This window comes from Narcine bancroftii, chromosome 1 (genome assembly GCF_036971445.1).
Source record: "Narcine bancroftii isolate sNarBan1 chromosome 1, sNarBan1.hap1, whole genome shotgun sequence".
Lineage (NCBI taxonomy): Eukaryota > Metazoa > Chordata > Chondrichthyes > Torpediniformes > Narcinidae > Narcine > Narcine bancroftii.
The window spans coordinates 266,124,366-266,151,928 of NC_091469.1; the positions used below are offsets into that span (position 1 = coordinate 266,124,366).

The 27,563-nt window shown below is 40.8% G+C and overlaps 1 protein-coding gene across 1 annotated transcript in view; it reads left to right on the top strand.

Moving 5' to 3' along the window:
* The window catches only part of LOC138751409 (protein inscuteable homolog), a 200,428-nt gene that overhangs the window by 144,127 nt on the left and 28,738 nt on the right, over positions 1–27,563 (top strand). Inside the window, exon 7 of the mRNA XM_069913655.1 lies at positions 9,516–9,694. Within this exon, the coding sequence (XP_069769756.1) occupies positions 9,516–9,694 (179 nt within the window). The remainder of the gene's footprint in view (positions 1–9,515; positions 9,695–27,563) is intronic.

Below are 27,563 nucleotides of genomic sequence, written 5' to 3' on the forward strand. Positions count from 1 at the left end.
TCTCCTTGCAATCATGGCCTGAGACTGACTGACAACCATCCTTTCAATCCACAAAACTATTTTGACCCACTCTATCCTACCCCTGGACCCTTGTAACCCAGTTCCCACAATTCCTCCTCAGCTTAAATAGAGACAAGCCCAAGATTTATTGGATTTCATCATCTTCCCAGTTCTTCAGGAACTGAGTCACAGGGAAAGGTTAAACAGGTTAAGACTTTATTCCCTGGCATGTAGAAGAATGAGGGGAGATTTTAGAGAGGTATTTATAATTATGACAGAGATAGATGGAGTTAATGTAGATAGAGTAGGTGAGATACAAACCAGATGACGTGGGTTAAGAGTGAAAGGGAAGAAGTTTAAGGGGAATATGAGGGGGTACCTCTTCACACAGAGAATGGTGGGAGTGTGGAATGAACTGGCAGTGGAGGTGCTGAATAGGGACTCAATTTTAAAATTGAAGAAGAATTTGGACACGTACATGGATGGGAGAGGTATGGAAGGCTATGGACTGGGTACAGGATAGTGGGACAAGGGAAAAAAAAAGGTTAATCACAGACTAGAAGGGCCAAAGGGGTCTGTTTATGTGCTGCAGTGTTCTATAATTGCTCTGAAAGTAACAAGGCGATCCATCTGAGCTAATGAATCTTGCTACCTTCATTGGACCACAACACACCAGCTATTTAATGGGACTGAGCGGTTGCCTTTCAGTTCTAGGTGCCTATTGGCGTAATTATTTTGACTTTTCCGAAAACTAGGTTTTCAAAACAATGCCTTCCCTCATTGAAATAATCATTTATGTCCAATAATGCTTTCATGCCCACTTGTTGTGTAAGCCTTTATGCAATACATTAAGATTCAACCATAAGATTTCAGCTTTCGTGGCTCAATAACAATGAGGAAAACTCAACATTATCGAAGCAATTTGTTCCTTGCAAATATTTTGAAATGTGGCTGAATGATGCCTGGGCAACAAATGGATTAATGTGCACTAGAGGGCGTACTTGTTCACAGTTTCCTGAATACGGTCAGAAGACGCAACGAGTCCAGCAGGTGGCTACATGCCAAGGCAATGGATTTGGCAAAATTATGAATCTATTTCTAACTTCTCAAAGGAGCAAAAAGCTCCTTTCTCTGCTCATATTTCATAAAACACAGTAGTATCTGACTCACAGTTCAATTTAGAGGATTTTTTTTAACTTAAAAAAAATTAACAGCGAGAGGAAAATGTCCTGCTACTTGCAGTCGCTGCAGAGGGATTTGACAGGCCAGATCACTTTGTGGAAATCTGCCAAGCATGGCTTCATAGTTGTTGGAAACCTTGTTTCCCTCAGTACCCTTTCTTAATGTGTAAATTTTTGAAAAAAAGATGCAAGGTATTTTTCATTTTCTTTAGCATTTAAGGAGTAATTGTGAAAAGTGGACAGGAATATTTTAGTCAACATTATCAGATGTACACAGTAGGAATAGGGTCAATATTTATTTGGGATTCTGCTTCAGGGCGGCGCAGTTAGCCCAATGCTATTATTACATCAGTGACCCAGGTTTGAATCTGGCATTATCTGTAAGGAGTTTGTGCATTCTCCCCATGTCTGCGTGGGTTTCTTCTGGGGGCCTCCCACCCTATAAAACTTACAGCACTGGCAAGACAATGAGTTAATTGGGGTATTTTGTTGGCATGGGCTTGTGAGCTGGAAGGGCCTGTTACCATTCTGTATGTCTAAATTAAAAAATATATATTCTTGGATCTAAACAAGAGACTACAAATTAATCTGTGTCATTCTTTTAACTTTGGCAATGAAGCAGCAATATCACACTTTGCAGAGAAAATAGTTGAACACCACCCTTTCTCCATTTTCTTCTTCTCAAACCCTTGGAGACTGAAATATGAAAACTGAATTAGACCGTGATGGGAGAGGTATGGAAGGCGATGGACTGGGTACAGGTTAGTGGGACAAGGGAAAAAAAAAGGTTCATCACAGACTAGAAAGGGGTCTGTTTATGTGCTGCAGTGTTCTATAATTGCTCTGAAAGTAACAAGGCGATCCATCTGAGCTAATGAATCTTGCTGCCTTCATTGGACCACAACACACCAGCTAGACTGAATCTTCACCTTTGCAAATGTATGGTTAGCTTAATATCTGTTCTTCATAAAATTCTAGCAGACAGCTCAGCCAGGTGTATGCAATTCACGATTTCCTTTCATTTGTTGGGCTTGGTATTAGATGCTTTTATTTTTGATTCTACTGTTGCTGCTGGGCTGAGCAAAAGAAATGAGAGCAGTGACCTGTTCTGACAGAAGCGGTGACTACCTGAAACCAAATAAATGGCTATCTGTCTGATGCTAGAGTTGTTTCCCTTCAGGCATCTGAAATGAGCCGTAAGCAAACAAAGGTCAATGTTGTTGTGACCTTAATGAGCATAGTTAAAAAGATGGCTTCTGGCAGAACTGGACTCAAAAAGCATATTTAATTCATCAAGCTATGTGTTATTCTCTGCTTCGAGTTTGCAAGTCTTGACATTCTTGGGTATCCATTTTCTGATGTAAATGAATGTATTGGAAAGGATAGTGACATGAATGAGAATGGTTTATGGCAAATTTTCTTCCTCTGCCCAGTAATGCAATGAGTGCCCTAAAATTATATAAATAATAATGAAACTTACCTGCTCTCTGCAGCAGTGATGAGCACACCTTTAGATATCCTTTCAATCATGGTAGACATGTCAACATTCTGTGTCCATGACTCACTCCTCTGATATTTATCAATGATAAATATAGCTGATCACCAAACTCATGATTAACAATTGTCAAATAAGTTGCTTGTTTTCTTCCCCCATACTAACAGGGAAGTATCATATCCAAATTTGACTCCATGATTACGGCACAGTCAGATTTGTTATTCAATCTGTTTTATTAACTTAACCCAGTTTTGATTTTTTCATTCACATTTGCACAAAACTGAGATTGCCAACTACTTTGCCATGTTTATTTTTTTAAGCTATGTGGGCTATCAATTATGTATTGAATGTAAGTATAAAATCATGTTGAGAGCTACACAATGTGAACTATATAAATCAATGCACAATTCAAGATTAGCTGCAAGATTTTATTTGAGGTTCCACTGAGATTACCATTATCATTTTACATAAAACACCCTTTTTCTTGAGTTGTATATTTCTTTGGATGGAATTATGATGATACTAAAGTCTGTTTAACTGTTTTAGCAATTTTGTAAAGCAAACTGATAATGGATAACTGATAAAACACCTTCACTCTCTCTGCAATAATGGCAGTGATCTCCCAGTGGCCAACCATTTCAATTCTATGCCCCATTCCTGCGCTGACACATCCATGTACAGGTACACAATCCCTTATCCTGACATCTAAAATCTGAAAAGCTCCAAAAACCAGCATTTTTTTCCTCGTGCTGGTACAGCGGAGGGAGAGAGAGAGACAGCAGTGTGACTCAGGCAGGGGTTGAGGGGAGAGGGACTGTAGTACAACTCGGGTGGGGGGGGGAGGAGAGAGAGAGAGAGAGAGAGAGACGGCAGCGTGACTTGGGTGGGCGGGGGAAGGAGAGAAAGACTTTAGCACGACTCGGGCAGGTGGGGGGAAGAGAGATGGCAGCACAATTTGAGTAGGCTTAAATCTGGGGCAGCTGGTTTTGTTCTGAAATCCAGAAAAATCCAAAATTCAGAACACACTGTCCCCGAAGGGTTCCAGATAAAGGATTGTTTACCTGTACTATCAAACCAAGGATTCCCATAAATTAGAGGAGCAGCACCTAATATTTTGTCTGGGTACTCTACAACCAGATGGCATTAACATCGACTTCTCCAGTTTCTGCTAGCCCACTCTCCATTCCCACTTTGCCCAGCCCTTCTGTCTTCTCTCCTCCAGATCTCCATTCCCTTTCCTCTCTATTCAAAGAGCCATCCCCCCTCCCCTTGTTTTCAGGTGTGCCCTCCTTCCCTAATCCACCAATTACTTCCTGTCTGTGGGACTCTTCTCCTCCCCCTGCCCCTCTCTCATCATTTTGTTCGGGTGCTTGCCTACATTTTGCTCATACCTTGATGAAAGGCCAAGCCTAAAATATTGGTTATGTAATTTTATTTTTGCTATATAAAGTACACCATTTGACCTGCAGCGTTTCTCCAGCTTTGTGCTTTTACTTCAATCATGGTGTCTGCAGGCTTTTGTGCTTTACAAACTGATCATGGAATTGCATTCAAATACAATACCGATGTTTCAAAACTCTCTTTAAACCTCTACACTTTGTTTATGTTATTTGTCTTTTATAGTTCAGATTTTCAGATTTTTTTCTTTAGAATTTCAATAGTTCTCCAGTCTCCTTGCCCAGTTTTGAATTGGAACATTTAAAAAAAAATCTCCACTGCCAAAGCCTGTCTTCAGCTACATTTTCAATTGTTCACTTCTACCTGTTAACATCTGTCTACTTGTTAACATAGTAGAAATCTTTTCCAAGTAGCCTGGTGCTACTTTTAATTAATGTGATTGTCTTTACAGCTGCCTCTTTACAAAATGTACAGAAAAAATAAAATTAGCACCATTTACTTAGAGAAGAGAACTTCAAATTCTGCCCAGATTTTCAGAATCCCTTCCTTGTATAGTCCATGCAAAGGTGTCTCCTACTCCTCGAGGCTTGTTTCATTCGTTGGTTGGCAATTATAATGGACATTTACTGTATCATCTTTAATAAAGTGGTATTATAAATGCTAAGAGTTATTTAAGAAGCCTGGAAAATTATTCACTTTGTTGGCAATGATTGATAATTTATAATGCACAGCAACACCCGTCACAGAATACTAGTACCGGAATGTGATCAATTGGCCTCCCAGGGTTTGGGTTTAAATTTTTAATTGGTCTCTGCTGACCTTAGCAGCAGTGGATATTTGAACACAAAAGCTTTTCATGCTAAGATCATAATGAGAGGAAATGAGTAGCAACCACTGTATAATTATTTCATTTTAATTACACCTGAACTCCTTTTGATTAAAATAGGTGGCTGGTTGCGGTAGGGCCAGGAAAGTGTGGTGATTCAGTGGGATGAATTCCTAACCTCAATTCTGCTTGTCTTTCTTGTCTGGAATTCCCCAGTATTTATGGCCATCTTTACAGTCCCCAATTCCTTCCTCAAACCTGCATTTCCATCTCTCCTCCTTTAAGATGCTCTTTTTTTTTAGCTCTTAAACATCTTTTGCCTTTGATATGCCTCCAAGAAATACATTGTGATATTGTGTTAATATTTATGACTAGATAAACATACCAAACTAAAATAGAAAATCTAGCTATTCATCAAGTCAGGCAGCATCTTTGGAGAGAGAGAAACAGAATGGTTCATCAGATTACATTAGTAACTTAGTCTTTATGTGGAACCTGTAAACTAATGTAACTCAATGAACACTGCTTTTTATTTTACTTAACAAATCAATGGTATGCTCATTCATTACCTTACATGCAATATTGAACATTGAATATGCCCTTAACTAAATAATGTGATTGCGCTGAATCTTTTGGGCCATATTTTGCAGGATGGAACATTCAATTTTATCTCTACTTTTCATCTTCTAAATTTCTTTTTAAACTCTTTTCATTCATCTTTTAAATTTCACACTAACCTAAAGTCATCTCGAGAAGTGCAGATGAGATGTGAACCTCTTAAAAATGTACTTAATGTCAAAGAGAGGCAGCAACTGTGGCAGATATTTCCCCCTTCTGTTGCTAGAACTCACCCACCCTCCTCTCGGATACTGCGTGCTATCTCTCTATCATTGCACAGGCCCAAATGTGTGGTTCATCCAGTACCCTTGACTGCCTGTCACTTTGACCCACGGATGGCCGGCTTGGCCAGGCCCAGCAACAGCCTGTCAAAGAGATCCTCTGAACTGCCTTTGAACACACTACTCCCTTCACCCCACCCCCAACACCAGAAAACTGTAAATCAGGAGCATGAGGCTGAGTTGCAGCTAGAATGTAGAGCAGCCCTTTCACATAGGTGAAGAGATATAAATTCTCACACTTGACTTGTATAGTGATTCACCATCTCTTCCTACCCATAGAAATGACAGACAGCTGGAGGGTTGGTGAACTGGCACCACTCTGCAATGCTTTCCACCCCAGGTTCTTGAGGTAAAGGGGGAAGACCCCTGCATAAAGAGAACCTCCACTGGGGACCTCCCTCACTACTGAGTGGTAAAACAGACAAAGCGAGTCTTGATGCTCCACTTTGACATACTTCATTTGTGAAAATTAAGGGTCAGGTCATGTCTTAGGAGTATGATTGAGTGTTTTGAGGAGGTGACAAAGATGAGGGTAGGGCAGTAGATGTTGTCCACATGGCATTTGACAAGATCCCTCATGGTAGGTTGATTCAGAAGATGCAGATGCAGATATATAGGGTCCATATGAGTTGACAGTTTGGATATAAAATTGACTGGCTCAGATGGCAGAGGATAGTGGTGGAAAGGTATTTTTTTGGACTGGAGGCCTGTGACCAGAGGTGTTCTACTAGGATCAGTGATGGGGCCTCTGTTGTTTGTGATGTATATCACAACCCATGAAGTATATTTAATTCATCAAACAGTGTGTTATTCCCTACTTTGTGTATATATTGATGTGCAGAGGGATCTGATCAAAGTGCCTATGCAAGCGGATGAGGTGGTAAAGAATGTGTATGGTATAATTGATTTCATTGGTTGGGATGTTGAGTCATGTTGCAAGTATTTAAATTTGATGAGGACACACTTAGAATAGTATGCAATTCTGGTTGCCCCATTGTAGGAAAGATGTAGAGGCTTTGGAAAGGTTGCAGAAATAGTTGACCAGGATGTTGCCTGGTTCAGAGGGTAAGAGTAATAGGGAGAGAGATTGGACAAATTTGTTTTTTTTTGATGTGTGAGAGGCTGAGGAGAGACAGGTTTATAAAAATCAAGAAAAGCATTGTTAGGCTGGACAATCAATATCTTTTCCCCAGGGTAAAGGCATTGCACACAAGAAAAATATGTTTAAGGTGAGGGGAAGGCAGCTTAAGGCAGATGTGTGAAGCATATATTTTATACAAAGGACGGTGAATACCTGGAACGTGCTGCCATGTGTAGTGGTGGAAGCAGAAATAACGGTAGCATTAATGATTCGGTGTCCCTGTTTTCAGGGACAAATACTCTGTGTCCCCATTTTCCAAGACTGGTTTTTAATACCCATCTGCCACTTGGGTCATACTATAGTTTACCTATGGACCCAGTCCAGAGAATATATTATGTAAGGTTAAAAATGGCTGCAGTCCAAAGGGTAAAGAGGCTTCTAGATAGATAAATTATATGATAGGGATGGAGGGATATCTATTAAGTGCAAACAGAGTTTTAGTTTGGACATCAAGTTCAGCTCAGAGATGTACACTGAAGAGTCTATTCCTGTGCTGTACTGTTCCATGTTATAACTTAGTGCTCAACTATGTCTGATATTGAACTGATTGGCCAGAACTGATAAAAATCTGAAAATCAGCACCAACCTGCAACAGAATATTTATGTCAGAGAATATGCTCATGGCCAAATTGTTTGATCATGGTAAAATGTCTAATTTTCCTGCAGATGGCATTATTTGTCAGAGTGTTTTTCTTGTACAAGATAAACTGAACAGTTGGGAAATTAAAGAATAAAATATATTTTGAGTTGATACTTTAAATTGGTATGCACTGATCTCACATTTTGCAGGAAATTACTGTACTAATAAACCCACAGCTGTCTTTGAGCCCCAAGCTTCTCGGCTGGGATTATCACTTGTCCTGAAGAATTTTAAAAATAACTTATTGCTAGCTTAGTGATTGCACCAATCCCCAGGTGATTCACTTAACCCACTGCACCATGCTAAATTCTATTTCCAAAGCATCTACTTAACAAGAAATTGCATTGCTGCTAAAGATGAAATAATGTGAATAACATGTAATCAATATTAATTTGCATTGAGACATATGAGATTGGAGCAAAATACAAGCTGCTGGGGGATCTCGGGTTCAAGAGCATCTGTGGAAGCCAAGAGATGGACTGCATTTCGAGTTGAGGCTCTGCATCAGCAATGAGGCTGTTAAGGGGAGATAAAAAGAGGAGGGTTGAGGCAAAAGCTAGGTGGAAACAAGTGGATACAGTGAGGAGGGGGATGATGGGCGAATGGAGACAGTTGGAAAAGGGGAGGGTGGACAGTGTCTGGGACGTGATCAGTGAAAGAAACAAAGGTCAATGAAATCTGATTAGAAAGGAAGTGAAGAGTAGATGGAATATAGGGGTGGGAAATAATATAGAACCCAGTAATTTGAATGTGTGGGTGATGAGCAGATGGAACCAAGTGGGAGAGGAAGAAAAAGAACCAGTTAACAAGGGCTAGAGCTGTACTGTGGGGATCATTTTGGCCGGTCACATCACTGTCTAGTATGGAAATGCCATCGCTTTGGACAAGAAAAAAAACTCTAGAGGGTTGTTAACTTCATTCCATCAACGATATCTATAAGAAAGCAGTCTCTATCATCAAGGACCCCCATCATTCCCACTTTACTCTGCTACCATCGGGAAAAACGAATAGGAGCCTGAAGATGACCATTCAATGGCACAAGGTTAACTTTTCCCTGCTGCCACCAGCTTCCTGAATGATCAATGAACTACCTTACTTTATTTTTTTTTTCTTGCACTTTTTTATTCATTTTGTGAGGCAGGTTATATAAATGTTTGCACTGCAACAAATTTTGTGACATGTTCATGACCATAGATTCTGATTCATTGTCTCCACTGATCATTTCCCAGACTCTGCATCTTTCTACATCCATCCCTTTCTTACCTGCCTCTATCCACCCATCAATCCCACCTCATCTTGATCCACTGATCACTTGTCAGCCTCTGCTTCACTCCTCTCCCTCATTTCTTTATACTGTCTATCTCCCCTTTACATTCTTAATCCTTACATGGGATTTCAATCCAAAATGTTGCCCCTTTGTCTCCACAGATGTTGCCATAATTTGCATTGAGTTTTACAGGCAGTACTATAGTGATACTTTTAATTTATTTTCTTTTGAAATACAAAATTCAAGAGGCCTTTGAGAGTGTGAATTCATCCATGTCACATTTCAAGGTTCGTTACTTATTGCCACATGATAATGCATAAGAATGTAATATACATGATATACTTCAAGTTTTCTCTGCTGTAAAGCAAACAAAAAGTTACCATGAGCATTGCTCGATGCCCCTAACTGTAAGAGAAAGGGAAGCCAGAGAGAGTCAGCCCTTCTTGCCCTCAGAATGCTCTCGAATCCCAGTTCCAATACCTGATTTCCACGAGCCAGTTGCCTGCAGCCTGTGTGGATTTAGATTTCCTTTCTCTTTTAGATAATTATACCATAGAACAGAACCAATGAAACAATTGTGAATGCTATTTTGTTTAGAAAGTGGATAAATATAAAATGGAACAGATTTATTTATTTCTCTGTGTAAAATATGTATTTTCTGCTTGTAGATTTGTGTAAAGATGCCTCATCCAGTGAGGTGTTTCTACTAGCATCTGCTGCCCTTGCCAACATCACATTCTTTGATTCAATGGCCTGTGAGATTTTGTCGCAGTTGAATGCCATAAAAATTCTTCTACAAGCCTGTCGTGACCCACAGCGAGTTGACACTCCCTACTCCAAAGATCAGGTTAGTGTAATTAGTCTGATGAGTACTCACCAGCCATAGATTTGGAAGTCGTAAACTCATTAAAATTTAAACCAAGAGTATGAACCATGAAAAGGTTAACAGAAGTTTGATTTAAAATTTCATTTCATTTATTTCTGAATAGTTGAGTGTAAAATGTAGAGAAGGTGGCCTGGAATGCATTGATGGGCAAATGATGGGCTTGCTGTGGTAGTAAAACATGAAAGTCTGCAGACATCGTGAATGAAGTAAAAACACAAACCTGGAGAAACATAACAGATCAAACAATATAGATATAAATGCATAACCAATGTTATGAGCAAAATGTAGACAGGTGCTCAAACAAAAATATGGGGGAGGGGGAGGAGCACAGACCCACTGGCATGAGGTAATAGGTGGATAAGAGAGGGAGGGCACACCACTCTCATGCTAACATATCTGTCCAAGGCCTCATGTATGTGAAACCAAGACCCCCTGTAAATTGGAGGAGCAAACACCTAACCAGATGGCATTAAGATGATTTTTCCAGTTTCTGCTAGCCCACTCCCCATTCACCCTCCCTTTCCTCTGGGTCTCCATCCACTTCCCTGTCCATTGATAGAGCCTTCCCCCCTTCCCCTGTTTGGTGGTGTGGCTTCCCTCCCTTATCCACCTATTACTTCCTGCCTCCCACTGCCCCGCACCCCGCCCCACTATTTTTTTTTCAGGTTTCTGCCTACATTTTGTCATATCTTCTTGAAAGGTTCAATCCCAAAATGTTGTCTAGCATCGTGTTTTTAGCGAACTGCAGGGCATGGGTCAACCTGTTCTCACATTCCACGCATGGGCTTTGAAAAGCAGAAGGCAGGAATGCACTGAAAGTCAGCTGGCAATGCACCTGACCTTCTGCTCCACCACTGGGCTCAACAACAAATTCATGGATGGAAATCATTTGTGCTTTGTATCTGGCCCCTTTGCTTCTTTAAACCAGGCAAAGCTGATACATGTTTCAGAGCCCAATTAATTTAATTGGGATTACTGTCCTGGATTGAGAATGAAAAGAAAGATGAAGTAATTTTACACCAGCTTCATGTTTTTAATTTCCATAATTCATATTTATTAATTATATTTTGTATTTTTATATTTTTGCAATTTATTTTTAAATAATTATAGTGTAGTTCAGTTATTCTTAAATCTCTTCTTGAAAGGGACTTGTGCTCTGATTAATCTGGGACCCTAGAAATGGTAAAAAAGCCCTTTGGCAGGACAAGCTGCTAAAAAGTTGAAGATAGTTTACAGATCTACTGTCTGAAGCCTAATCGCTGGTCAGAGTCATTGTGGCTGGGAACAATTTCTGGTTCTGCATGAGGTTTGTACAGCAGTGGGAATAACATAGCAGTTGGTGGGGGTGGTCAGTGGGAAGAATATTTTCGATCAGTCAAGATCTTAGCCTTCATATTTGATACTAAACAGGTGTTACATCTATGATGTAGTCTCATCTCAACAAGGACCATATAATACATATAATACAATACATGAATGTCTGCAGAAACCTTGGTTGAAGTAAAACCACAATGCTGGAGAAACTCAGCAGTGTTTATAAAGTACACTGATTAACCTGCTGAGTTTCTCCAGAGTTGTTTTTACCAAATTATCAATGTTTTCATTTCTTTATCAAATGAAGGCAAATTGTTACATAGTGGTGCGCTGTTGGACAGAATCAGACACACACAAGGTAAAGACTGTACAACAGGCTTTAATCCACAAAGAATTCCACAGAGCCAGGCTGGCTGTGGCTGCTGCAACTCTGTGTGAGGCCTCTGGAGGCCAGCGCAGGCTTATAACCTGGAGGGTGATTGACACCCGACCGGGTTGGGCTTGATCCATTTAGGCTGACTGATTGACAGCTGGCCAGGTGTTGTCCTGGCCCATTACACTCCTGCAGGTACAGAGGTTGACCCCTGCAGTATGCCGGTGGTGTACCACCACATTCACCCCCTTCTTTAAAATTGTCCCGGGGGAGGGCAGTAAGAAGGAATCGCATCCACTATGTACATACAATATTTACAGATTGAGATGATTCGGCAGCTGCTGGGGTCTCTGTGACCGTCGTAGGACTGGCTCCTGGTCACTGGTCAGAGAGGAAATAGGGGGGCTGGCAGCAGGGGTCTGTGTGGCTGGTGTGGTGCTGCGCGGGGGGTGGCCAGGAGGGCCGGGGTCGAAGTATGCAGATCGTATTGGATGGGTGGGGGGTGCGGGTTCGTCTCCTAAGGCTGAAGCGTGCCCCTAGTGGTCAAGGTGGCCCTGAGCGCCCCATAGCTGCCTGGGGATGGGGATGTATGCCCTGGTTTGGAGGGTGGCATGGTGAGGTGGGTGCTCCTGTTGGTACCAGGTCCCTGGTTGAGACGGTGTCCTCCCTTACCACATCCGAACCTAATGTAAGCATAGTTATGGTTTGCATGAAGGACCAGGGCTTCGGTCTTGTGTGTCCGTACATGCTTACACAGAAGCATCGGTCCCAGGGACGTGAGCCATGCTGGGAGTGACATTCCAGTCGCCGACCTCCTGGGGAATAAGAACAGACATTCATGAGGGGTCACCCCACTGGTGCTCTTTTCACATCTTGCGCTAGGCTGCAAGCCAATTGCAGCCAGAAATAGGCGCTATTGCGCTGCAGACAGGGACTTCATCGAGGCGGAGGTGCGGCGACTCCTAGTAGAAGGCATTATAAAACCCAATAACAGGCCTTGGAGTGCCCAAGTCCTGGTGGTCAAAGGGGGAAGTAAGCCAAGGATGGTCATGAATTACGGCCAGACCATTAATCGGTACACCCAGCTGGATGCCTACCCACTGCCAAGGATCACGGACATGGTCAGTGAGATAGCCCGCTACTGGGCTTTCTCCATGATTGACCTGAAGTCGGCATATCACCAAATCCCTATCCACACGAAGGACAAAGGCATCCTGGATCAGCCTCTCAACTTCCTCTACTTCTACCCCGAGTTCAGTCAGACACGGTCGGGCCAACTCTTGCAAGTGTCCCAGGTAAGACTCAGCCTTCTCACTGGGTTGCTGGGCTCGGGTGTTGAACAGGTACCTTGCACAGACCACATTCATGGGGGGCTTGTCCAAGTTCTCGAGAGAGTCCATTGCACTCTTGTACGTATAGCAGCCTTTGGTTACCTGGAAGGCACGGGGACCCAGTTTTGACTAGAGTAGGACCACCTCTTCCGATCGGAGTCGAGGATGTTGCTCTCGTGTGCCTCGATTATTGCCTTGACCACGTGCTGCCAGATCTCGAAGCGTGTCTGGGCTTTCGGGTGGCGTGGGTCAATTTCGAGGCTCTCTGTGCACAGGGGTTTTTCCATGGCAGCCGTGGGAAAATTTTGTGGTGCGCTGTTAGACAGAATCAGACACACACAAGGCAAAGACTGTACAACAGGCTTTAATCCATAAAGACTTCCACAGAGCCAGGCTGGTTGTGGCTGCAGCAACTCTGTGTAAGTCTGCCGCAGGCTTATATCCTGGAGGGTGATTTGCACCCAACTGGGTGGGCTTGATCCATTCAGGCCGAATGATTGACAGCCAGCCAGGTGTTGTCCTGTCCCCTTACACTTATGCAGGTGGGGCCAGTACTGCGCACACTGCACTCCACCTAAAAGCTCCTTTGCGCAGGCCCGAGGACAGGTCCACGTCCTCCCCCTCCACGTCCTCCCCCTCAAAAGATGCTCACAAACTCAAGCTAGCATGCTGGAACATCAGAACCATGCTAGACAAGGCTGACCGTCCTGAACGTCAGTCTGCCCTCATTGCACATGAACTCCTCAGACTTGACATCGACATTGCCGCTCTCAGTGAAGTCTGCCTTGCAGATGTAGGCAGCCTCCAAGAACGCGGCGCAGGCTACACACTCTACTGGTCTGGCAAGCCTATGAATGAATGACGCCTATCTGGTGTAGGCTTCATGGTCAAGAACTCCATTGCCTCCAAACTCAAAAACCTCCCGACAGGCCACTCAGACCGGATCATGTCCATGCGACTCCCCCATCAAAACAAGCGTCGCATCACCCTCATCAGTGTCTATGCTCCAACCCTCCAGGTAGAACCAGCAGAAAAGGACAAGTTCTACACTGACCTGCGCAACCTCATTCAACACACCCCTACAGCCGACAAGGTTGTCATCCTTGGCGACTTCAACGCTCGCGTCGGCAAAGACTCAGAAACCTGGCCAGGAATCCTGAGCAAGCATGGTGTCGGCAATTGCAATGACAATGGGCGCCTCCTGTTGGAGCTCTGCGCAGAACAGCGGCTTGTCATTACAAACACCCTTTTTCAGCAAAGGGACAGCCTGAAGACTACCTGGATGCATCCCCGATCCAAACACTGGCACCTCCTGGACTACGTCCTGGTGCAAGAAAGAGACAAACGAGATGTGCTCCACACCAGGGTCATGCCCAGCGCGGAATGCCACACTGACCACTGGCTGGTTCGCTGCAAGCTCAATCTTCACTTCAAGCCAAAGCCCAGGAACAGTAAAGCCCCCAGAAAGAGGTTCAATGTTGGAAACCTGCAGTCAGATGAAGTGAGAGGAAACTTCCAGGCAAACCTCAAAGCAAAGCTCGACGATGCAATCCGCCTCACGGACTCGTCCCCTGAAACCCTCTGGGATCAGCTGAAGACTACCATACTGCAATCCACTGAAGAGGTACTGGGCTTCTCCTCCAGGAAAAACAAGGACTGGTTTGACGAAAACAACCAGGAAATCCAGGAGCTGCTGGCAAAGAAGCGAGCTGCCCACCAGTCTCACCTTACAAAGCCTCCTGGCCAGAGAAGAAACAAGCCTTCCGTCGCGCATGCAGCCATCTTCAGCGCAAACTCCGGGAGATCCAAAATGAGTGGTGGACTAGCCTCGCCAAGCGAACCCAGCTCAGCGCGGACATTGGCGACTTCAGGGGCTTTTACGAGGCTCTAAAGGCTGTGTACGGCCCCTCACCCCAAGTCCAAAGCCCGCTGCGCAGCTCAGACGGCAAAGTCCTCCTCAGCGACAAGATCTCCATCCTCAACTGAGGGTCAGAACACTTCCAATCTCTTTTCAGTGCCAGCCGCTCAGTCCAAGATTCCGCCCTGCTCCAGCTCCCTCAACAGCCCCTAAGGCTAGAGCTGGATGAGGTCCTCACCCGGGAAGAGACATATAAGGCAATTGAACAACTGAAAAGTGGCAAAGCAGCAGGTATGGATGGAATACCCCCAGAGGTCTGGAAGGCTGGCGGCAAAACTCTGCATATCAAACTGCATGAGTTTTTCAATCTTTGTTGGGACCAAGGAAAACTGCCTCAGGACCTTCGTGATACCATCATCATCACCCTGTACAAAAACAAAGGCGAGAAATCAGACTGCTCAAACTACAGGGGAATCACGCTGCTCTCCATTGCAGGCAAAATCTTCGCTAGGATTCTCCTAAATAGAATAATGCCTAGTGTCGCCGAGAATGTTCTCCCAGAATCTCAGTGCAGCTTTCGCGCAAACAGAGGAACTACTGACATGGTCTTTGCCCTCAGACAGCTCCAAGAAAAGTGCAGAGAACAAAACAAAGGACTCTACATCACCTTTGTTGACCTCACCAAAGCCTTCGACACCGTGAGCAGGAAAGGGCTTTGGCAAATACTAGAGCGCATCGGATGCCCCCCAAAGTTCATCAACATGGTTATCCAACTGCACGAAAACCAACAAGGTTGGGTCAGATACAGCAATGAGCTCTCTGATCCCTTCTCCATTAACAATGGCGTGAAGCAAGACTGCGTTCTCGCACCAACCCTTTTTTCAATCTTCTTCAGCATGATGCTGAACCAAGCCATGAAAGACCTCAACAATGAAGACGCTGTTTACATCCGGTACTGCACGGATGGCAGTCTCTTCAATCTGAGGCGCCTGCAAGCTCACACCAAGACACAAGAGCAACTTGTCCGGGAACTACTCTTTGCAGACGATGCCGCTTTAGTTGCCCATTCAGAGCCAGCTCTTCAGCGCTTGACGTCCTGCTTTGCGGAAACTGCCAAAATGTTTGGCCTGGAAGTCAGCCTGAAGAAAACTGAGGTCCTCCATCAGCCAGCTCCCCACCATGACTACCAGCCCCCCCACATCTCCATCGAGCACACAAAACTCAAAACGGTCAACCAGTTTACCTATCTCAGCTGTACCATTTCATCAGATGCAAGGATCAACAACGAGATAGACAACAGACTCGCCAAGGCAAATAGCGCTTTTGGAAGACTACACAAAAGAGTCTGGAAAAACAACCAACTGAAAAACCTCACAAAGATAAGCATATACAGAGCCGTTGTCATACCCACACTCCTGTTCGGCTCCGAATCATGGGTCCTCTAGTGGCATCACCTACGGCTCCTAGAACGCTTCCACCAGCGTTGTCTCCGCTCCATCCTCAACATTCATTGGAGCGACTTCATCCCTAACATCGAAGTACTCAAGATGGCAGAGGCCGACAGCATCGAATCCACGCTGCTGAAGATCCAACTGCGCTGGGTAGGTCACGTCTCCAGAATGGAGGACCATCGCCTTCCCAAGATCGTGTTATATGGCGAGCTCTCCAGTGGCCACCGTGACAGAGGTGCACCAAAGAAGAGGTACAAGGATTGCCTAAAGAAATCTCTTGGTGCCTGCCACATTGAGCACCGCCAGTGGGCTGATATCGCTTCAAACCATGCAGCTTGGCGCCTCACAGTTCGGCGGGCAGCAACCTCCTTTGAAGAAGACCGCAGAACCCACCTCACTGACAAAAGTCAAAGGAGGAAAAACCCAACACCCAACCCCAACCCACCAATTTTCCCCTGCAACCGCTGCCACTGTGTCTGCCTGTCCCGCATCGGACTTGTCAGCCACAAACGAGCCTGCAGCTGACGTGGACATTTTACCCCCTCCATAAATCTTCGTCCGCGAAGGCAAGCCAAAGTGAAGTGAAGTGAGTGAAGGCCCATGGTATACCACCCCCATGCACAAACAAATGAAATAAGACACTTTTTTTTTACTCTATCTGCTCTATTACAGCTTCATTTATTTTCAACTACCAAGTATTTTCCTTTGTGATGAAATTTGTACTTATAATGTCTCAGTATTGTTTAATGAGTGAAATGTTACAGAAGTACAACCCAAACCAGGAATGCAATTCAAATTACTTTAAAAGGAATTACATTAGAATGCAATGTTGAAAAAGTCATGAATCTGAAAGGTTTGCACAACTGACATCCCTCTGGACAGAGGACTAGAAAACCAGTGGGTTCTGTGTTGCTAAGCACTGGCCATACTAAATTACTCAGAAAAGTTCAAAGCCAGCAATAATTTCTTAGAGCAGAATGAAATTTACAACAGGGACTTGTTGCTGATTGAAAGAGGAATCCAGCTAAAAGGGATAAAATTCAAAAGCTGTACATCATTTTATGTAGTACATTGCCCAGCACAGCTAATTTCCAGTAAAATTGCATTTCACAGGCATAATTTAGATATCACTGACCTTTTGAAGATCTTGGTGCACGATTTAAGGTTTCATTTTTAATGACATCATTGTTTTGCAACAAATCATTTTGCAAAATATGTATTTCTTATCTTTTTCTATCATAACATGTTTATCTTTTTTTCAAATGTAATGCCAATCACTTGCAGTTTTAATCTGTTAACTTGAGGCTAAAATCACTTGGAACCAGGCAGTGTTTTTTTTTATTTGGCTTGGTTTGGCTTTTCAGCCTGTCAGAGTACGAAGAAAGATATCGTCACCGAATCTCTTGTGTTTACAGATGTTGGTGGGGAATAGAATGAAAAGTGCTGGCAGAGGTCCTTTGATGTTCCAAATATTACTTTATTACGTGTGTGGGTGGGTATGTTTCTGTGTCTGGTATATATATATTTGAAACTACATGGATTTTTTTTATTTTTTGCAGAGTGCTTTCCTAAGATCAGCAAATTAATTACTTTCTAACACCAAACATAATGTTCCCTTGTTTTGTTTATTGGGAATTCAGTATACATGGAATTAAATGTCAATGATTAAGCCGTGTTGTGAATGATTTAATGAGAACAGAATGATGGACTAAAACTCTATATGGAGATCATTCCTGTGATAATTACTATTTTGTGAGCTTGTTAATGGTTTTGACTTGAGTTGCTTGGATTTTGTAAATGAGCCTCATGGGTTTCCATCAATGGATGTTTGATAAAGAAGGTTCATTCTTTTAAAATAAATAATCTATTTGATAATTATAATTGTGCAAAAAGCTAAATTAAAATAAATTTTAGAGCACCTTTACATGTAAATGGAAAATTATAATATTCCAGTAAAAGAACAAAATGTTGGAGAAATGCAGCTGATCAAACAGTGTCTTTTATTGAGCAGATGTAAAAATACATAATTGACGTTTCGGGCTTGAGCCCTTCATCATGGTATGGGAGAATGTCGGCAGGCAACCGAACAAAAAGTTGGCGGTGTGGGGGGGGGGGGGCGGGTGGCAAAGGCAGGAGATGATAAGTGGAGGAGGGAGGGAGAGGACAGCAGCGATCGGGGGAAGGGGGAAGGCTGGATGAATTGAGGGGGAAGGGGAGAACTGGAAAAACTGAAAAAGGGGGATGGGAAAGAAAAGACAAGCAAGTTAGCAGAAAGCAGAGAAGTTGATATTAATGTCATCTGACGAGAGAGTGCCCAGACTGAAAGTAAGGTGTTGTTCTGCCAATCTGCGGATGGTCAGGGTGGGATAGAACAAAAGGCCATGGAAAGACATGCGAGTGTGACTCAGAATTAAAATGGCTACTGGGGTGGGGGGGTGGGGCTCTGTGTGGCGGACGGAGTAGAGATGCCGTGCAAAGCGATCTCCCAATCTGCGACGGTCTCTTTGATGTAGAGAAAGCCACAGAGGGAAGACTGGAAGCAGTAAATCAGTCCTGTGGATTCCATTGCTTCATTTGAAAGGCCTGTTTGGGGCCCTGGATGGTAGTGAGGGAGGAGATGTTAGCGCCAGTGTTCCTTTCCTCCCTTCTCCACCTTTCATTTCCTGCATTTCAGCCCCCATCTTTTTGTTTGGACACTGTTGATGTTCTCTCAACAGGGCTCAAGCCCAAAACGCCAGTTATGTATAAGTTATGTTTGACCAGCTGAGTTTCTCCAGCATTTTGTGTTTTGACTTCAACCACAGCATCTCCAGATTTTCGTGATTATCATTGCTCCTATTTCTGACAATCTTATCATTGTAAAAAAAAAAGCCACTCTTCTTCTCCATTTGAGCTGTTGTATCGAGAAGACTGAGTCCACTGTGGCTCTCGACGGAGAGAATTCACACTGCTATTCAGGGGACAGCCTTTCACACATGAGGAAGAAGCAGCTGATGGTAGATGTGTCTAGAACTAGAGGGCAGAGTGTTAATGTGAGATGGGAGAAATTTTGAGATGGGCAATTTCATCATACAGAAGTTGGTCTATACCAGGAGCAAACTGCCATAGGAAGCTATAGTTTGGACTTTATTTCCTGGAGCATAGAAAAATGAAGGGAGATCTGACAGAGGCATGCAAAATTATGAGGGGTATGGAGATAATAATTTCAAGTGGGCTTTTTCCATTGAGGTTTGGTGAGATACAAACCAGAGGATGTGGGTTAAGAGTGATGGAAAAATTTGCAAGGGTACATTAGGGTGAATTTCGTCATGTAGAGAGTTGTGGGCACGTGGAATAAGCTGAAGTGGTTAATTTGGGCACAATTTTAACATTTAAGAAAAATTTGGACAGGTACATGGATGTGTGGGGTATAGAGGAATATGGACTGGATGCAGGTCAATGGGACAAGGCTGAATAATAGTTTGGCACAGACTAGGAGGGCTGAAGGGACTGTTTCTGTGCTGTAATGTTTTATGGTTCTAATTAGGTACAGATTTGATGTTGTACTCACTTCTGTAGCTTCTTCTGACAGTTTGCTTCAGATATAGACTAATGATGTCTATAGGCTTATGAAGTTGAAAAAACATTTGGATAGATACATGGATAGGAATAATTGAGGAGGATATGGACCAATTCCAAGCAAATGAGATTACAAGTAAAAAGTCCCATTGCCACATTCATACATGGATGAATTGAGTTGAAGAGTCTGTTTGATGCTATATAACATTTTGAGATTAAAATTCAAAAGGGATACCCATGTTTTTTTTCCAAACTTTATTTAAAAGATAACAAAAGCATAACATACAGTCTCATAACAATCAAAAATTAATTTTACAGAAATATATATTAAAAAAACCCAACAACAACAAAAAACCCTATCCCACCCACCCACCCCATCAGCCAACTCCCTTAAGGGGAGCCAAAAGTGTGAATTATAAAAAAAATTAAAGTATTAATAGCAATTCAAAGTCTATCTAAATGCATATACTCCAAATATGGAAACCATTCATCAACAAAGAAAGAATAGTTATCATGTAAATTATAAGTAAATTTTTCCATAACAATACAAGCTTTCAATTCATTATGCCAGTGTGCTATATTAATCTCTGTACTATCTTTCCAGGTACTAGCTACACATTTATGCACTACTGATGGCACTAAATGTACAAAAGCAATTTGAATTTTATCCACCCCCATTCCTCTCAGAGAAACCATATCATTCAACAACAAAAAAATCATTGGATCTAATGGTAATTTAAAGTTATATAATTTTTCCAAAACTATCTTAATTCCTTGCCAAAATGGTTGAACTTTAGCACAAGACCAAACAGCAGGTAAAAAAGTTCCAGTACATTAACCACATCTAAAACAAGAATCCAAATTACTAAACCCATATTTTTTCAATTTCTCTGGGGTCAAATATAATTGATGTAGAAAATTATAATTAACCATTCCATATCTTACATTAGTCAATTTAATTACATTATCCTGACACATATCTGCCCAATCATCTTCAGGGAAAATAAACGCTAAGCCACTTTCCCATTTATGTTTACATTTTTCCCAATCCGGTTTATCCATATTATCCTATAACAGATGGTACATAACCAAAATATAACCCCTCTTTGATACAGACGAAATCAAAGATTCAAATCTTGTCAAAGTAGGTAAATTCATCTCTCTACCATAATTATCTTTTGCCAAGGCTCTGAGCTGATAATACACAAACAGAGGATTTACAGATATATCAAATCTTTCCCACATTTGATTAAAAGAAATTGTCCTTCTTCAAAACAATCTTTTATTGTCTTTATACCCTTAGAATCCTAGCTCTTTAAATAATCATTAAACATTGAAAAAGGAATAAGCTGATTATTATACAATGGAGTTAAAATTGATAATTTACCTTTTGATCCCCAAACCATATTTCTTTTAATCCAAATCTTTAACAAATGTTTCAATACTGGCATATTATGTTCCTGTAATAAATTTGAATTCCAATGAAATAAAAATTGATGTACCTCAGCCTCAGAAATACACGCCACTTCCACCCTGGCCCAGCTAGGGGGTTGATCTAAATCCATCAATCTACTAATAAATTTCAACTGGGCTGCTTCGCAATAATTTTGAAAATGTGGTAACTGAAGTCCACCCAATGCTTATTTCCATGTAAGCTTATGCAATGTGACTCGAGCTAATTTACCCTTCCATAAAAACTCCCGCACTGCCTTATTCAGATCCTGAAAAAAGTCCTTTGACTGAAATAAATATTGAATTCGGGGGAAAATATTCATTTTAATACAATTGACAATCAAAGTTAATGGAAAATCTTTTCATTTAATCAAATCCACTTTAATCCGTTTTAGTATAGGCACATAATTTAACTGATACAATGACTGATAGCATCTACAAACACAGCCAAATATTTAATTTTATTTGTCCACTTTAATTTTGTAATATTTTAAAATTCAGAATAATCTCCTATTCCGACTGGTAAAATTTCACTCTTATCCCAATTAACTTTATATCCAGATCATTCTCCAAATTTCGACAAACACTCTTGTAACTGCTTCAATGACCGTTTTGGTTCCATCAAATATATCAAAACATCATCTGCAAATAAATTGATCTTATATTCTTCATACATAACCTTCATCCCTATAATTTCATCATTTTGCCAAATAGTCTGAGCCAACAGTTCAATAGCCAACACAAATCAGGCTGGTGACAATGGGCAGCCCGACCGAGTTGAATGAGTCAACTTAAATGGTAAAGAAACCTTACCATTTGTCACCACCCTGGCAATCGGGTTTGTATATAAAGCTTTAACACAAGCAATAAAAAAAAGGGCCAAATTTAAACTTTTCTAACACCTTAAATAAAAAATCTCATTCAACCCTATCAAAAGTCTTTTCTGCATCTAGAGCTGGTTAGGCTAGTTTTGGTATGCATTGACCAAAGTAATTAATCGAAGAATATTATCTGAATCATTTCTATTTTTAATAAAACCTGTTTGATCAGTATGTATCAACTTAAGTAAATATTTAGCAAGTCTGTTAGCTAATTCTTTTGCTATAATTTTATAATCTACATTTAATAGGGAAATAGGCCTATATGAAGACACTTTTAATGGATTTCTATCTTTTTTGGGGATAACAGTTATTAAAGCACTTGAACAAGATTCTGGTAATGTCTGATCCTCAATAACTTGTTTTAACACATGTCCAAATACATTAGATAAATCACCATAATTTTTTTAATAAAATTCCACAGAAAATCCTTCATCCCCTGGGGACTTTCTGTTTGGCATTTCCTGTATAGCTTCCTTAATTTCAAAATATGTAAATAGAGATTCAAATTCCTGAACATCTTTCTCTTCTAATACTGGTAACGTTAATTTAGAAAAATAAGATTCAATAGAATCATTGTCCTGCTTCCCCTCAGAAGTATATAATTTTTGATAAAATGAATAAAACTGGTCATTAATTTCCTGAGGCTTATAGGTAATTGTTGAATCCTGTTTAACAGCATTAATAGTCTGAGATGTCTGTTCAGTTTTCAGTTGCTAAGCAAGTACCTTATGAGCTCTCTCTCTCTCTCAACTCATAATAACCTTGTTTAGATTGATTAATTAAGTGCTCAAACTGATAAGTTTGTAATGTATTATAACGTAATTTCAACTTCGCTAAGGCTTATTTTTTGTCTTTTGTCACATCCTTCTGAAAATCTTTCTCTAACTCAGCAATCTGTTTTTCCAACCTTAAACTTTCTGCCATATATTGTTTCTTAACTTTTGTAGAATAACTAATGATCTTCCCTCTCAAATAAGCTTTCAAAGTGTCCCATAATAAAAAATGACTACCCACAGAATTAACATTCTCAGTCAGAAATAAAGAGATATGTTCTTTAATAAAAGTTACAAACTGTTTTTTTTTCAGTAACATTGCATTAAACTTCCATCTGTATGACAAATGTACTACTTCCGAACTTTCACAAGAAAAAAAAATAATGAATGGTCTGATATAACTCTACTTTTATATTCAAGTTGCAATACTCTACCCTGTAGGTGTGCTGATACCAAAAATAACTATTCTAGAAAATGAATCATGTCGTGAAGAATAAAAAGAAAAATCTTTCTCTGTAGGATTAACCTTTCTCCAAATATCTACCAAACTTAAATCTTTAATCAACGCACCAATTTGTGTTGCCATCTTTGATTTCCTTATACTTTTCGGATTTATATCCAATAACGGGTCCAAATCACAATTAAAATCTCCCCCAACTAAAATATTTTCATTAGCTCGAGTTAACAATAAAAAAGCTTCTGAAATAAACCACTCATCATCTATATTAGGTGCATAAAGATTAAACAAAGTCCAAGATTCAGCAAAAATTTTACAATTCAGTCATAAAACTCTCTCAGCATTTCCCTTTGATGATTCCAGTTCAAATGGTAAATTTTTATGAATCAAAATCGCTTCCCCTTTTGCCTTCGAATTAAAAGAAGAAGAAAGCACATGTCCAACCCAGTCTCTTTTCAATTTCAAATATTCTTTTTCAGTCAAATGTGTCTCTTGTAAAAAGGCAATATCAATTTAAAAAAAATATATAAGCCAATACCCACTTTTGCTTAATTGGATTATTTAATCCCTGAATATTAAAAGTTGCAAAATTCAAAGTAGACATTTTTACTAACTACTAATATATTTACAGACTATAAAGTAACGCTCCCCCTTATAAATCTTCAAAATAAAAAAAAAAGTTAATAGACAGAAAGAAAAATAGGAGAGAGAAAAACTTATTTTCCCCCTTTCTCCCCCTCAAAAAGTAAAAGTAACCCAAAAATTAAAAAAAAACACCCAAAGGTAGTAGCACCCTAAAAATCTGGGTGTGGTAAACCCATTAGTAGCAGATGACTATCAAAGCTGTCAGTGTCATCAACCCCCCTCCCCCCCAGCCAGACACATACTCATTATTAAAGTAAGCACAAGAAAATATAATAGATATATTCAGCCCAATGATTCCAAACCCAGTGATTGTTCCGGGTCTTCAATGTCAAGAAGACTTTGTGTCATCTCTTCTTTCTTACCATTCTTCCCATACCCATTCCCATTCACCCTCCTCTTAGGAGACGATGGTGAAAACTGACCATTCCTTTGCAATTCTGGCAATGAATTAGCAAAAGCATCATGATCATTCTCAAAAAATTGGGATTGAAAATTTCCATTAAAATCTTTCAAAATCGCAGGATAACGAAAGGCAAACTTATAACCCTTTTGCCATAGTACATCTTTAGCCAAATTAAATTCCCATCATTTTCTAATAACATCCTGACTCAAATTGGCATAGAAAAACACTCTGTTATTTTGAACCATCAATGGAGATTGACTTTGCCGTGCTTTCTGTACTGCCATTCGTAAGATCATCTCTCTAACTTGATATTTCAAACAACGAATCAGAACTGCTCTCGGTGTTTGTCCTGGAAGTGGTTTCTTCCTCAACACTCCATGAGCTCAATCCAATTCCAAACCTTCAGGAAAAAACTCCTTACCCAATACTTCAGGAATCCAGTGCTTAAAATATTTTATTGGATCAGAACCTTCAACATCCTCTGGAAAACCAACTATTTTCACATTATTCTTCTGGCTTTGATTTTCCAACAAATTGATCTTCTTCAATAAATCCCTTTTTTGAATCCCCCAGTCTACAAAGGAATCCTCCACTTTTTCCATTTTTTCCCTATTGTGCTCCACCTGATTTCAACATTCAGAAAAAAACTGTTTCAATTTTAAAAAAAATTATCTTGTACAGTATCAACAGATTTTATACATCAGTTAATATCACTTTTGACTACAGTCATTTCTTGTTTCATAGTTGTGATTTCATCACACAAAGTATTCATTTTTGTTTTCACCTTCATAAATCCTTGGGTCATTTGTTTTGACATATTCTCCATTTGACAAGCAATCCCTTCCAAAACAGTGAACTCTGAGTCCAGTCCAGGATCCATAACCATCTTTTTTGAGGCCTACCTTCTCCAACTTCAGACTCCTCCTCCTGAGCAGATTCCAGCAAGACAAGTTCCTCTTCCTCCTCGGGCTTCATAGGTCCTTTACCTGTGCGGCTGCGGGTTTGGATACCCACCGTTTGGGCTCCCCCACAGCCCACACCTTTTCCAAGAGTTCACGCACCCGGGAGGCACCATGCATGTCCGTCAGAATCGCTGAATGCACAGGTGCATCTTCCAACGCTACCCTGTGCGTCCCCGGGCCACCAGGCATTGTTGTGGGCTCATGGGATCCTCTGTCGGTTGGGCCGTCCGCGTGCACGCGGGTCAGCAACCACTGAACTTACCAATGTGGTGGAGCCGTCTTGCAACTGCAGGGTTGGCGCTGGCATCAAACTCAAATGGGCAGGAGTTCTCTGAGGTTTGGAGGCTCCCAACGATGACTCTGTGGATTCAACTGTGCAGGTAGGCCTCAATTCTTCTACACTTTTATAAGGTAGTTTTTTCTGAAGTTGAGCTTTAGATTTCTTCACATTAGTAGCCATATTAATTCACTCTTATTCAGAAGGCTGTAAATACTATTTTTAACCACTTTTTTTAATTTTTAAAATCGGGTACTTAAGAATCTAGCTGGGGAAAGGTGGAATTACACGTCTTTCTTCTGTGCCATCTTGCCATGCTCCACGGATACTCATGTTAAAGAATAGTACAATGGTCATAGGATAACTGATGGTCAAGAGAGGTGTGAATGGGAATGGCAGAACCATTCAGGAGTGTGAATAAATGGAATCTTGATCATAATGTGGTCCTAATCTGAAGTTGTTGAACTCAATCCTGAACTCAAAAGACTGTATAATTAAACACTGAGGTGATATTTCTTGAATTTTTATTCAATAAATAGTGCAGTTGATTGAGGATAGGCAGTTGGTATAGGATTAAAATGACAGGCAGCTGGATTGTAAGGGTCATACTTCTGGACTAAATTATTGTGTTTCACAAGACTATTACCCAACCCATGTTTGATCGACTGTTCCCCCAAAAACTGTGCGCTCACAAACATTTTGAAACCAGCACACAAAGGAAATTAATGTGCAGACAAAAGGTTAGTTACCGAGTTGAAAGTAGAGAAAAGAATCTTAACTAAATACGTTACTTCATAGAATGCCATCATACTTGTATTATATTAAACCATGCCAATTCAGTTTTATTTTCCATGAGAGATAGGGTGTGCCAAAATTATCCTGAAACAGTTTCAAGTTTACATTTGCACAAGCATTCAGTGTGCGCATACCTTTGTCATAGGAAAAAAATATGCACAATGTAAGATTTTTGCGCATACTGACTACTAAAAATTAGAGGGAACATTGATTTGGTCCACCCTATATGAATGGAACCTCATCATGAGCAATGAGTAACTTGTCAGAGTATTAAGTGCCTGACTGGTGGGGAAGAAAAAAGCTAAAAGGACAGCTACTGCACAACCTGTTGATGATTGGGAAGAGAAGATGTTCCAAAGGAGATGTGGGAATGTACAGTGGAGGGACAACATGCAAAAATCTACTGTTATTTGTCTTTTCTTTCATTCTGAAACTTGACCAATTTAACATCTTCAGATTTTTAGGTATTTTTTAAATGGTCCACGTTAACTAAATGATCTTTTATTAAAGACTGAGATATATGTGGTCGGTGTGGCAGAGCTATGTTAAGAATAAAGTTAGAATTTTTTTTGGAAGTATTTTCCCTGCAGAAAGTTTGTACTTGTCCTCGATACAGAAAAATAATCTTTTTCCTTTAGCACCGGAGGGAGCTTTTCTTTGAAAGGTCAGACATTTGAAATCAGTCAATATAAATAAGCAGAATGATTTTTGTAAGATCCCCAATTTGTATTGGTGAAATAAGCAAGAATTAGTTTATTGAGGCATTCAAGGCAAATTAATTGATTTGCTTAGCAATTGCAATGTAGGAACTCTGATAAACCTCTTTATTAATCTGACTGGATACATAAAGTTGTTCAGGAATCAAATATAATAAAACATAGAATAACCAAAGATATTTGTTGTACAAGCTACGATTAACATTGCTTAAATAGGTTGAATTATCCATTAATAATCAATTGATAGCATTGTTCTTGGCTGAAGATGTGAAATTTTGGGTTAAAATGACAGGATAAATTGAGGTTGGGCCCTTCCTCTCCAATGCTGTTTGTGAGATGAGAAAGAGGAGGATTTGAAGGTGTCTGGAACAGAAAATGGAAAGATGAGAAAGGAAGTCTAACGATATCATGTGGAAGTGACTGAAGCCAGTGTAACCAAGATGGATAATTTTACAAATCATCAGAAAAAGGTTTGGACATTATATTGAGACCTGCAAAGAGGTGGCAAAGAATAAAGAGAAAAAATGCTGCACAATAGTTATGCCATTTAAGGCTTAGCCTATGGCCATTTTTGGAAGTGCTAG